General features: G+C 39.9%; 1 protein-coding gene across 1 annotated transcript; it reads right to left on the bottom strand.

Moving 5' to 3' along the window:
* Positions 1-227: 227 nt before the first annotated feature.
* On the bottom strand, positions 228-5,357 carry LOC141379335 (uncharacterized). The gene is made up of 3 exons (XM_073933419.1): positions 2,662-5,357; positions 1,522-1,653; positions 228-1,376 (listed from the first exon to the last, which is right to left on the bottom strand). The coding sequence occupies exons 1-3, from the start codon at positions 2,801-2,803 to the stop codon at positions 283-285; spliced, it is 1,368 nt and encodes a 455-aa protein (XP_073789520.1). The 5' UTR covers positions 2,804-5,357; the 3' UTR covers positions 228-282.
* Positions 5,358-14,227: the final 8,870 nt, after the last annotated feature.

Below are 14,227 nucleotides of genomic sequence, written 5' to 3'. Positions count from 1 at the left end.
TAAGTCTGACATTATATATGTGTGTGTATTATATATATTTGTTTTGTATATGTGATACACACATACATAGAAACTAAACTATACAAAACAATTTTGGTACATATATATATATATGTTTACATTTATGTTTAATCTAAATATAAATCAACATTTTCTTTAAACAAACAAAATTCAATACTTTTGAAACAGAGAATTAAGCAGATGAACACAACACACAGCACATACAGTATTGTACAAAACACATTTTTATTGATGTTGTACAATGTTGTTCACCCTCCTCCTTCACATACAGTATGTCTCTACTCCTCTACTTTGTTCTTTGTCTTCCTCGTTCATACTGTTATTTTTTCTTGGCCGCCTCCTCCTTCTCCTTTTCTTCACCACCACCTCCTCCTCCTCCTCCTCCTTTTCAATGTCATTCATTTGCTCTTTCTCCTCAATGTGATTCTCCACCTCCTCACTTTCCTTTCCTTCCATCTCCTCCACTTCTTCCACCTTGCAGTTTTTCCTTGGCCGCCGCCTCCTTCTCCTTTTCTTCACCTCCTCCTCCTCCTTTCCAATGTATTTTATTTCCTCCTCATTTTTCTCCTCCTCAGCTTTCATCTTGTCCTCCTCCTCCTCCTTTATTTGCTCAATCAGAAACTTTGCCGCAGATAGCCTTCTGGCGATAATTTTGCTTTTCCAGAACTCCTTCTCTGACAGTCGGGTGCTGGTATCTTTCTTTCTTTTCTTTTTCTCCACCACCACCTTCTCCTCTTTCATCACCTTCTCCTCCTTCTCCACCACCTTTTCCTTCTGCATTATCTCTTTCTCTTCTTCCTTTTTCTCCACCACCTTCTCCTCCTCAATTTTCCTTCTCCAGAACTCCTCCTCTGACAGTCGGGTGCTGGTATCTTTCTTTCTTTTCTTTTTCTCCACCACCTTCTTCTCTTTCATCACCTCCTCCTCCACCTCTTCCTTCTGCATTATCTCTTTCTCTTCTTCCTTTTTCTTCACCACCTTCTCCTCCTCTGTTAGTTGGGTGCTGGTATCTTTCTTTATTTGTTTATTTTTCTCCACCATCACCACTTCCACCACCATCACCACCACCTTCTTCTTTTTCATCACCTGCTCCTTCTTTTCCACCACAATCTCATTCTGCATTATCTCCTTCCCTTCTTCCTTTTTCTCCACCACCTTCTCCTCTCCACTTTTCTCCTCCTCCTCCTCATTTGTCTTTTCTTGCTTTGTGTTATCTTTCTCTGTGTCCACCATCACCACCTCCTCCTTCTCTTCTTCCATCACCTCCTCTTTCTTCTCCACCACCTCCTCCTGCATTATCTCCTTCACTTCTTCCTCTTCCACAATCATCTTTTCATAGATCTCATGTTCAGAATCTGTTAAGACAAATGATTGCAGTTTGCACATAGTACAAAGTCATTTTCAAGGAGACGTTAAACTCCAGATAAAGGGGAGTAAAAATACAGTTTATTAATGACATTATACACTAGAAAATATTGAGATGCAAAAACCATCATTTACCATCAGATGAGGAAAGTGTGAACGGCTCATTACGAGGACAGAAGCAGAACCATCGAAGAGCAGCTCTGATGAAAGAAGCAACCTTGCTCTTCTTTCTCTTCTTTCTCTTTTCTTTTACTTTCTCCTTCTCATCTGTTAAAAGAGAAATGATTGCACATCTTTACACACTTGTCCACAGTAATTTGAGAGAAATTTAAAATGAACATTCACCAAAAACAAAAACCCCAATATATAACCATTTTAAAAAGTTATTGTAGCTAAACCAAGGTTACCACAAGTTTACCATGGATTTGCTACACTTTTGTATTTTATTATTAATTATTGTATTTGATTATAATATTTTATTATTTTCATGTTATATAAAACTGCTTACACAAATGATCAATGCACCAAACGATTTAAAAACTACATGTTCAGTGCACTTTTTTAAAATAGAAAACTGAATACTGGGTTATATTGCACAGCTAGAGTTTTTCAGCCAACAGTAAATTTCCGATGAAAGGTTTCAGTGATTATTTAACATTTTATAAGGTTGCTTTTACAGCATAAACATTGTAATGTAATTAAATTACAATCAGTTAAATTAACCCAAGCATTCATTTAGTTGTTCAAGCATAAAACGAGACGATAGTCTATTGTATGGAACCGCTAGCACCGTCAGTACCAGCAGGCTAGCGCAGAAACTCCATTTAAAATACTGAGCTGAAATAAATTTTCATGTTTATTTTAAATGTCATTTAATGCAGTGATTCTTGTCCGGTCTGAGACCCACTTTATATCAAATATATATTAGTCAGTGAAGATCACATATTTTTAAAGAGAACAGATCTTAAATGTGGTGATTTTGTAATGGAAAGCATTTCACCGAAAGCCATCGGGGCTGTCGGTTGAAAATGAAAGTCTGTGTGCATATCTCATTTTACTAAAGGATTTTAGACTAAAGTTGTATCAGAAAAGCTGAAAATGAAATACATTATCATTTTACCCAAAATGTTGCATTAAGATTCACGTGAATGCAATGATAGCCAGCAGTTTAACCAGCTGTCTATTATCCTGTACAAACATTATTTTTAATAGTAAGTATATTATTATGTCAGGAAAACACTGGATATTGGATAGCACAATGTAAATAAGACTCACTATTAGTGCCATTTTTTGGCCTTTCTTTGAGCTGCTTCACTTTTTTCTGGCTCTGGGAGATCTTGCAGGCTTTGGGAACTTCGTCTTCCTCCATTTTAGCAGCTGATGTTGTGGGGAGATCAGAATTCTGTTCGACCATCATATAGTTCGGTACAGGGTTTCAGTCTTTCACCTGTAACCTTTCAAAAACTTGGGGTTTGCTAGCTGGAATAGGATGAGGATTTCGGTCTTGCACCGTGAATCACTCAAACGGAAGTTGTTCAATCGCTGAGACAGTCTCAAAACTCTCGGAACGCAAGTATTTAAACACTTAAAAACACACCTGTACAACAAACCCACAAGATATTCTCCGATGATGCAGGGCTTCAAGTACACTTTTGGTATGCGCTCTATTCTCAGAACATGTCACTATGGTAACAAGACATAAGACTAAGAAATGTTTTCTTTTAAACTCAAATGACTGCAAATGTGCAAATGACATAAAATAAATGACTAAAATAAAAATAACTAAATAAATTGATCTAAAGGATAAAAGCTGTCTTAAATAAATAATCAGTTAGAAATTGATGTAACTGTAGACAAAGAAGCACAACAAATGAAACGTGAGAGGTTTGTGAAACTTAAACACAAAACTGACATATATTGACTGAAATAATATATAATAAATTAATTTGAAGTATTCCGCTTCAATGTGATCCATTCAGCAAGACATGCTGCAAATATACATGCCATTACCATAAGAAATAAATAATGTAGTCATTAGTGTAGGAGGAACTCCACAACTCGCAGGAAAACAAAAATCAAAACTTAATGTAAATAATTACCTTTGAACAGAAAATTTAGTTTAACAAATGAAAATCAGAGTTCCAAGATGGCGCCTTGAAGGAAGGCTGTGTGTAGTTAAGCGGTAGTGTCACGTTGTCATATTTTAAAACTTTCAGTAGGTTACGTTTTTACACGCGCAGACTCAGTATTTTACAGTATGAGCATAGATGACTACTTTCTGAGGCAATTGGAAAATATGCCACGTAAAAAAACGCAGTTTACCAGCCGTGAAGAGGCTAACGAACATCCTGACGGCGCTAACACGAGCTCATCCACAAACCCACTGTCGGACGCGGTAGCGGAGATTACAGCTAATATCTCTAAACTCATAAATGATAAAATGAACCCGATATCACAGCTACTGCAAATGCACCGCTAGATATGCGGTCATATGCTAGACGAGCATAATAAAAGGATCGCAGAAGCAGAAACCAGGATATCTGAGGTGGAAGACGAATTGTCCCCTTTCAAAACTAAACTACAAAGTCTGGAGAAACTTGTGCACGATTTGAATGAAAGGGCAGACGACCTTGAAAACAGGGGCAGACGGAAGAATATCCGAATTGTCGGATTACCTGAGGGCATAGAAGGTGAATATCCAACGCGATTCTTCGAGTCATGGCTTCCTGAGACCCTCGCCATCACAACAAAAGAGGGCCGTATAAAGTTAGAAAGAGCGTGTAAGCTGAGAAAATATTATATATTTTTCCTTCTATGCTAATGAAGGACTACTGATACATTCCAAGCATGGGATGGGTCCTCCTGGTGAGGCAGAGTTCCTCACAGCTCCGATACACATCTCTGCCATTTGCTTACAGTAACCATGTGCTCTTCACCATACACAATTCATCTGCTTGTGTTCTTCCTTCTGATATCTTTGTCATGTTTGGTGTCATTTGACAGTTTATGACTTCAGTGTTGTAGTGATGAAATCAACAGAGACATTGATTAATTGTATTTCAATCTACAATATATTTACTAGAATGGCTTTTAGGCCCCGTTTACACTAATGCGTTTTAGTTTGAAAACGCATAAGTTTTGCTACGGTTACGCCAACCGTCCACACTACGCCGGAGTTCTCAAGCGCCGAAAACGGAGCGTTACGAAAACGCTTGAGAGGCCGTTTTCATTCTGAAACGCTGCTGCTCCGTCTCAGTGTGGATGATGGAAAACGGAGACATCTGAAAACGGAGGCGGGGCTGCTGACATTCGCCTCTCTGATTGGGGCTTTCCTGAATATTAAGTAGCCTAACACACACAGTTCAGTCCTGCATTTTCTCCGTGTAAGTTCAGACTTCGCAAGTTTGATCAATGCTGCAGTCTCTTCTTCTCAGTTTGATATGGAAAAGCAGACTATACCGAGGACACGGGTAAATCTTCAAAGGGAACAGTGTACTTTATAACTTCATTCACATCACCCTGGCTACGTTGTTTCACTTTCTCAACAATAAATTGTATACATGATTTAAGGGAACTGCCTATTTTTATTTTAATATTAACAACTAAACAGACAGCAGAAATGTTGAGGCGTCGTGCTGCATGAGCGTCATCTTCACTGTGTGGATATTTATAACAAAACGAAGCCGATAACAACTGTCTCCTTTCAATTTCAGTAATAATACGAAACACACCCTCTCTTTTGCTGAATATCAGTTTTAATAATCGATAATGGCCATTATAAAAGTATAACATACAATAAGTTTTTACATTATAGGAAATAAAGGCAAGCGATCAGTCAATATACATAATAGGCTACGTGGTTTCATCAATCATTAACTTATCTTTGCGCTCAGCCAAAACACGTTACCTGAGAAAAAGTAAGATTCTAATGACCAAAGTCAGGGAATATGTCGTTAGATAAAGACAACAAGATGAATGAAATATCCCGTTTAATAAATATAGTGAGATATTAGATCCAGCGGTAGATGCTTGATGAGAAGTCCGACTAGCAGAGCTCTCATCTGGGTAGATGAGCTGCAGCGCTTGCCAGAGAGTGTCTGTGTGGTCACATGATGTGCGTTTTCAGCGTTTTGGTGTGGACGGAGAGCAGTTCAGAAACGCTGGGTGAAACGCGAGTGTGGACGCGGATCGTTTTCATTCTAAAACGCCGTTTTAAAACTAAAACGCACTAGTGTAAACGGGGCCTTACTCTGCATCTCCCACACACCAGTGCGTAGCCTCATATGCTAACAAAGGCAGTTTCACTGTCTTTGTTGCTCAGCAGTGCATATGTTACAGCTAATTTCTTTATACAGTATGTTAGTTTGTTTCATTCTAATGTCTGTATATTTAAACATGTAACTTAATAAACAACTTTGCCTGCTTTAAGACATAGAGATTATTTCTCTTTATCAATGATGATAACAACTTTAATGGAGTCAGATTAATTACAATGGAGTCAGATAAACATGGATTTAAACACGCCATCCTTCAACTGCTTTCTGTTTTCCGATTATTGGTTCAGAATAGCAGCGTAAGTTTCAAGCCTTACAATTTGGCAAACCCGACGTGATATAATTTTGCCAAGTTTAAATCGCAAGATACTTTTTGTATCAACATCTACTTTGCTTATCCTGGAAATGGATTATTTTACTCTTGGACACACGATGGTCATCAGAATGAGAAATCTTCTGAGTGGATTAAAGCTGAACTTCTAACCACAGAGTGGGTAAGTCTGTTTTCATTGCTTCATGGCTTGGTAGGGAAAGTCTCCATTTGCATGAATTGTATGAAACAGGAATTAGAAGTAACAGAATAATCCAAGTAATCATCTCACTGTGAAATCCAAGTAAATGTCCTCCAATATGGAGTGGAGTACTTATAACGAATATGATCTGTTTACATTATGGACTGAAAATGTTGAGCCTCTACTGTACAAACTCACTAGAAAAGGCCTCGATTTGGAAGCTACTAGTGAGGACATTTCCATATGGTGGAAAACAGTGGGCATCAAACAAAAGAAATGTAAACACAAAGAAATCATTGAGGCTTTAAATTACCTGAATGCCTCTAGCATACGCAATAACCTTATAAAGGTGTTTGCAAATTTAAAGGATAAAACTGAACAATTGGTCACAGCAGATTCTGAAGCACAAAAGTCACAAGAAAAAATTAAACATCTACAATCACAGCTAGACAAACTACTAGAAGATCAATTAGCATTGGCTAAAAGATGTGAGAAATACATGGACATAATTGAAGATTTGAAAAACAAATTGATTGTGCAAAAACTAATGCCTGTCAGGAACACAAAAGCTAACAAGCTTATGACTTCGGAATCAGAAGAAGCTGATGACACATCTCTGCAAAAGGTGCCTGTTTCAGCTTTAAAGGTTATGAAACACCCAAACGGCACAGAGACAAGCATTCAACGTGCTTTAACAGTACATGAATGCAACTCATTTAAAGCAGAGATTGGACCATTCCCTCTTAAAGGGCCCTTCCAACCATGGTGGAGGCGAGTTGTTAGACACAAATATGCATTTCAACTCAAACCAAAAGACATTTGGCAAATTGTTTTAACCTCAATTCCAAATGTTCTAATCTATAAGGCCCCACAAGTCTTAATTGAAGGCACAATTATACAGCCAATACACCCCAATGAGTCTGAGAGTGAGATCTTGAACAGACTAAAACTCTGCCTTTGTGACCTGCGTGGTAAAAGCCCTGCTGAATGGGAGTTGATTTACAACCGGAAACAGAATATTGCAGAATCGTTTGAGACATATGCCGAAAATTTGTTTGAACTTTTTGAAGAATATTCTGGCATAGACAATGTTATACGCAACAATCCAACTCTTTTGGGATTACTGGTTGAACATGCAGGGCCCCACATTCAGAAAGCGCTCATGGCTGGTGCTAGTCCACCACAAAACACTTTTGAAGACATTGTGAACTGGGGAACAAAGGTCGAGTCACGCAGACAAATGCGTAGTGAATTAGCAGCATCAGGGTGTCATGAAGATGTTAAAGCTATTAGCCAATCTAGCAAAATACCTTGCAAGAAACAAGATCGATTCTGTTGTTCCTGTTTAAAAATGGGCCACACTGAACAGAAGTGTTGGTCTCTGAACAGAGGCAGACCTCCGCCCTATTTCCTGAGACGTAGACAGTCTCAATCTAAGGACACAGAACAACACTCTAGAAGCAGCCAAAATTCAACTTCAAGTAAAACTATAACTGAGTTGACAAATATGGCTATGCAAGGTCTCCAGCTATTAGCGTCATTTGCTAGTGGGCTAACAGCTCAATAGAAATAACCTAATAATATTACACCCTGACTGCACTGATCCTTTTTGCATTTTCAAACCTGTGATTGTGTTAAACATGCAGCCTTCCTCATAAACACACAATAGTTGTTTGTACTACTACATGTATACATAGACTACTAGAATTGTTAAACAATATCTAGTGAACTGTGTTAATGTTGGATTTGATTGTCTCCTATAAGTGGACCGCTCTGCTATTTTCCATATAGCTGCAGCTGAACCATAAAACAGGAGCACAAAACTTGCCACCTGGCTACAGTGTTATTCGCAATTGCATTAACATGAAAATGCTTTCCTTCCAGCAGGATTCGGTATCAATGCACTTGTCCTTTTTACCATGCTCTAATAACAAACCAAGGTGTGGATCTTTGAGCCTGATCACAACCCCATCTTACATTTCAAGGGCTTCCTGTTAAAACAACAGGACCAAATTTGCATCACAATTGTCAATAGTAACTTTTGTTACCTTTGGTCGGAGCATGGTCACACCAACACATTCACACAGTTAAATACAATCACATAAACCATACCATTTGTCTCTCTACGCATAGTCAAATTAAACTCTTCTTTTTAATTAAATATTTTCATATTGGAAAGCTATACGTCAGCGGTGTGCTTTCCAATAAGGAAAATTTCCATTCATTTTTTGTTCACCTAAACCATTTTGCTTTTTACCTTTTTAAATCTTTTTTATGCTTTCTCACAGCAATTTTTGTTTTCAATAACTGAATGGACTTTCATGATATTTCCATTTGAGACATTTTAACCTTTTTAGATCCCTTTTTATTTTTACAGTTAAGTCATCACAAAGGCAATTTTTTGAAATTTCTGAATTTGATCACATTAATTATATTATGCTCTTACTATAAAAGCAAGTCCTGAAATCAACCAAACTTTTGATAAAGACAAATATTTTCAGAAACATTAACGGTGTCTTATGTTTTTTAGATGATGCTCCTACTATCAGAGAGGGGTTTGAATTCATTACTGGTGGACTTTTTCCAAAGACACGTAAATTTTTCCAGAAACATTAAAAGTCCCATTTTTTGTTTTTACACCATATTCATTTATATTGTTGTTGCTCCTACTATCAGATAGGGGTTTGGAATCAACATATATTACAGTATTTCAATCTTTTCAAAGGTCTCATTTATTTGTCTTGTTTTTCACAACTTTTTCAGTTACTCTTAAATCCTGTATATCAAAGCATATACTTTATCTTTTTAACATGAACCGATTTAATTTGGCCACTTCATAATCAACCAAATTGTTTTTATTTTATTTTTATTTGCTTTCTTCCTAAACACCAGAAAGATTATAATCCCTATCATGTTGTTACTTTCCCTTCATTATATTCTGAGCAAACATTACATTATATGTCATTTATTTTGTCTTTGGACATTGAGTTTTCATTTGAAATGCTGATATTTGAACTACTACATGCTTATATTGCCATATAACCTCTATGACAAATGCCATTTTTGCAGATATGTTTTTTCTTCTCATTGCCATGGTCATTCTTTTGCTGTTCTGTCACCAGTTATACATCGTCAATGAATGCCTCTTTCAGTTTTCATGGGTTGCTCTCCTTTGCAAATCATTTTCTGTGCATAAAGGTAAAGGCAGCTTCAGTGTGGAACACAAACACTTGAGAATTGAAGAAGCCCTCCACAAGATATACTAAATCCCACAGATAACAGAGATTACTTGGCTTGCTAAGCCAGAGACGGACATACATCTTGTGAAATGGACATTAGGATCCAGACAAGAATTCCTGACAAGTGTCCCCATTTGATCATCTGACTATGCATACACCTGACAGGAAAAGGTGTTCTGTGTGCATATCTTCTGAGCGTCATTGACAATGATCATCATCAGTCTGCACTGCTCTGCCAAAGGAGACACTGGATTACTCTTCTCAGCTTTAATTTGAGGTCACATGTGGACCTTTTATAATTTCTGAGGTCCAATGAACCTGAGAGGGGACTGTAAGCTGAGAAAATATTATATATTTTTCCTTCTATGCTAATGAAGGACTACTGAGACATTCCAAGCATGGGATGGGTCCTCCTGGTGAGGCAGAGTTCCTCACAGCTCCGATACACATCTCTGCCATTTGCTTACAGTAACCATGTGCTCTTCACCATACACAATTCATCTGCTTGTGTTCTTCTGATATCTTTGTCATGTTTGGTGTCATTTGACAGTTTATGACTTCAGTGTTGTAGTGATGAAATCAACAGAGACATTGATTAATTGTATTTCAATGTACAATATATTTACTACTGTTGGGTCATGGCCTGAGGAGAGTATGTTAATGTTCTTCTCCCCCACTTCATCTCCTCAACTTTGTTCTCATGTTCAGCTGGTTTTGGGGGTTGGTTTTCACTCATGTTTGACAATGCTTTGCTCAGGGTATAATAGGGAAAGGTAACTGTTGATCTGGGAGAATGGCTTTTACTCTGCATCTCCCACACACCAGTGCGTAGCCTCATAAGCTAACAAAGGCAGTTTCACTGTCTTTGTTGCTCAGCAGTGCATATGTTACAGCTTATTTCTTTATACAGTATGTTAGTTTGTTTCATTCTAATGTCTGTATATTTAAACATGTAACTTAATAAACAACTTTGCCTGCTTTAAGACGTAGAGATTCTTTCTCTTTATCAATGATGATAACAACTTTAATGGAGTCAGATTAATTACAATGGAGTCAGATAAATATGGATTTAAACACGCCATCCTTCAATTGCTTTCTGTTTTCCGATTATTGGTTCAGAATAGCAGCGTAAGTTTCAAGCCTTACAAGCGCACCGGTCCCTCGCTCACAACGACCACGTCCTATCCTGGTAAGATTTCACAATTTCCAAGACATACAACGTGTGTTAAATGCTTCGCGGGAGCTGGGATCCAGAGGTTCTCCTTTAAAATTTGGAGACAGCACAGTGATGATTTTTCAGGATTTCTCCGCGTCCGTTCTCCGTAAACGCAGGATGTTCGACGAAGTCAAGAAACGCCTGAAGTCCATAGGCGCGGAATACAGGCAAATTTACCCTGCCCTCCTCAAGGTAAACTTTCGTGGCTCAGTGAAGATGTTTCATGACCCAGCTGCTGTTGTGGCATTTCTAGACTCGTTGAATGCAACGTCTACCGATAGTACCTGAATCACCTGATGGGAGACCACTTGCGTGATAGTCGCCCAACTCATACCACAGGTCTCTCAGACACGCACACATTAACGTGAAGGCAGACATTGTGAATTTAACTGGGTATTTGAGAAATATTGGCCAATAAGGTGTTCTGTTCGGTTTATTAAACCATGCTGATGTTTATAGCGGCACTACCGCTTGATATTTAGGTAGGAGTTTTCTTAGTAGTTCCTTTTGTCGTTAAGGGGCCTCTAATTCACAGTTACTCTCATTTCACGAGTTCACACTTGCATTCATTTAAGTATAAAGCATATTTGGCGTGCTGTCAGAGGGAGGGCTCTGAGCTCGAGGAGACACCCCAACTCGAGTTATTCCCCTTATCAGGAAACAAAGAGGAGTTGGGATTCGAGCAAAGTATCTAGCCCGGCCCCAGATTGCTCCCCCCGGGAATGTAATGCAAGAGGTGAGGTGACGGGGTGGTGGAGGGATGCTAAAGTCGTGAGATGCTGCAGGTAAGACAGCTTTGGTATATATAGGGGTTGCTCAAGAACTGATTTGATGATGGGATAATTGTCAATGACGTATTCGATACTCCCGTAGGAGCAGTCACTGCACTTGCAGTGGTGCATAATTATGAGGTGTATGTCTCCCATAGGAGCGGTCACTGTACTAACAGTGGTGCATGATAATAGGGTGTGTATCTCCTGTATGAGGTATGAGTGGTCACTGCCCTAGCGGCAGTGTGTAATAAGGTGTGCGTCTCCCGTAGGAGCAGTCACTGCACTTGCAGTGGTGCATAATTATGGGGTGTACGTCTCCCATAGGAGCGGTCACTGCGCTTGCAGTGGTGCATAAAAATAAGGTGTGTATCTCCTGTATGAGGTATGAGCGGTCACTGCCCTAGCGGCAGTGTGTAATAAGGTGTGCGTCTCCCGTAGGAGCAGTCACTGCGCTTGCAGTGGTGCATAATTATGAGGTGTACGCCTCCCGTAGGAGCGGTCACTGCGCTTGCAGTGGTGCATAATTATAAGGTGTACGTCTCCCGTAGGAGCGGTCACTGTACTAACAGTGGTGCATAATAATAAGATGTGTGTCTCCTGTATGAGGTATGAGTGGTCGCTGCCCTAGCGGCAGTGTGTAATAAGGTGTGCGTCTCCCGTAAGAGTAGTCACTGCACTTGCAGTGGTGCATAATTATAAGGTGTACGTCTCCCGTTGGAGCGGTCACTGTACTAACAGTGGTGCATAATAATAAGGTGTGTGTCTCCTGTATGAGGTATGAGTGGTCGCTGCCCTAGCGACAGTGTGTAATAAGGTGTGCGTCTCCCGTAGGAGCAGTCACGGTGCTTGCAGTGGTGCATAATTATAAGGTGTACGTCTCCCGTAGGAGCAGTCACTGCGCTTGCAGTGGTGCATAATTATGAGGTGTACGCCTCCCGTAGGAGCGGTCACTTGCAGTGGTGCATAATTAGGTGTATGTCTCCAGTGGGAGCTATCACTACACTTGTAGTGGTGCATAATAATAAAGTGGGCTTCCCCTATGGGAGCGGTCGCTGCACTAGCAGTGGCGCGTGATGAGGTGTACGTCTTCAGGGGGAGCTGTTACTGCACTTGCAGTGGCACATAATAGTAAGGTATGCTTCTCCCATAGGAGCAGTCACTGCGCTTGCGGTGGTGCAAAATAATAGGGTGTGTGTCTCCCGTATGAGTAGTCAATGCCCTAGCAGCAGTGTGTAATCAGGTGTGCGTCTCTTGTAGGAGAGGTCACTGCAGTAGCAGTAGTATGTAATAAAGTGTGCATCTCCTGTAGAGTCGGTCACTGCGCTTGCAGTAGTGCATAATGATAAGGAGTGTGACTCCGGTAGGAGCGGTGACTACGCTTGCAATGGTACAAAAAGATAAGGTGTGCAACTCCTGTAGGAGCAGTCACAGCGCTTGCAATTATACGAAATGATAAGGTGTGCGACTCCTGTAGGGGCAGTCACTGCACTTGCAATAATACAAAATAGGGTGTGTGACTCCTGTAGGAGCAGTAACTGCGCTTGCAGTGGTGCGTGATAAATAAGGTGTGCGTCTCCAGTGAGAGCGGTCACTGCGCTAGCAGTGGTGTGTAATAATAATAATGTGTACGTCTATCGTAGAAGCAGTCACTGCGCTTGCAGTGGAGCGTAATAAGGCGTGTGTCTAAAGTGGAAGCAGCCACTGTGCTTGCAGCAGTACGTAATAGGGTGTACGTCCCCAGTGAGAGTGGTCGCTGTGCAGCAGCAACCTTATAATAGAACTCCTTGAAGGGGTTAATGACCAGGATTAGGAAAGGTTTAGGGGTTGAAATAGTAAAAGGGGGGCAATGATGGCGCATTTTCACTGACTTTTCAGTTTCATTTCTGTGAAAAACGTAATTGATAGTATTAGAGGAACTTAAAGGGTCACGAAACACCAACACACATTTTTTGAGCTGTTGACAGTCGTATATGTGTCCCACACTGCTAAAAACACTATTAAGACACCTATATTTCACTAAAAAGTGTAAATTGGTTGTTTTTGCGTTATTTCAAGCAAATTCGTACTTCCGGTTTGAAACGAATTTTTGAAGCAGCGTCACGGTCATGACATAATAGCGTGTATTCCAGCGTGCAGACTGGGCGTCTGTGCCAGAGTGTGTCTTATTACGTCTTACAGTGTGATGCATTAATGCATGAGTAAGGCTTGGTTCAAACCAATCAGCGCGCTCTATTGTGCAACTTCATTAATATTCATTACTGTCACCGTGTTTTCAGGACAGAGACGCCACGTTGTGTTGGCAAAACAAGCGTGAAGTGTTGCTTTTATAGTTTGCTGCAGTTAAGTTTCGTTTTCATTTTCTCTCTGTGAGAGCTCAGAGTCACGTGTGGATTAACAGTGTACGCGACGCTCGACAACAATAACTTACGTGTCTAAGGAGGATTATTGTTTACCTGAGTGCTGTTCTCATCTGCAAACGCTGAGATCCGGATTCGTTTGTAGTATTCTCTTCATAAAGACGCGGCTCTAGTTGCTGGTGATTGTCCTGTCTCTACAGATTTGGTAAGTGAGCGACCAGTGCTCTTTGTTTATTCAGTTTGGTCGTATCTAACAAACTATTGCACAGAGTGTAAACACGTTAGCACCACAACCAAACTTTAACCTCGTGTAGGGTTTTTACCGCATTTAGTGACCGGAATAACACATCTAAGTTTCTGGGAAATTTATAATTAGACTACAGATGTCCATGTAGGTTAAACACCATCACTTTCTCCTGTCTGTGCGTGTGTGTGTGTGTGTGTGTGTGTGTGTGTGTGTGTATGTGTAT

The sequence above is a fragment of the Danio rerio genome, chromosome 20, assembly GCF_049306965.1.
Source record: "Danio rerio strain Tuebingen ecotype United States chromosome 20, GRCz12tu, whole genome shotgun sequence".
Taxonomy (NCBI): Eukaryota; Metazoa; Chordata; class Actinopteri; order Cypriniformes; family Danionidae; genus Danio; species Danio rerio.
Note: the sequence above shows the minus strand (reverse complement) of the source record. Positions and strands in the feature narration are given on the sequence as shown.

Bases quoted from the DNA above. Each gene is read 5' to 3' on its own strand.
- LOC141379335 (XM_073933419.1), bottom strand. From the start codon at position 2,803: ATGATGGTCGAACAGAATTCTGATCTCCCCACAACATCAGCTGCTAAA. The intron at 1,654-2,661 runs GTGAGTCTTATT...CTCTTTTAACAG, and splicing joins GCCAAAAAATGGCACTAATA to ATGAGAAGGAGAAAGTAAAA. The intron at 1,377-1,521 runs GTAAATGATGGT...TTGTCTTAACAG, and splicing joins CACACTTTCCTCATCTGATG to ATTCTGAACATGAGATCTAT.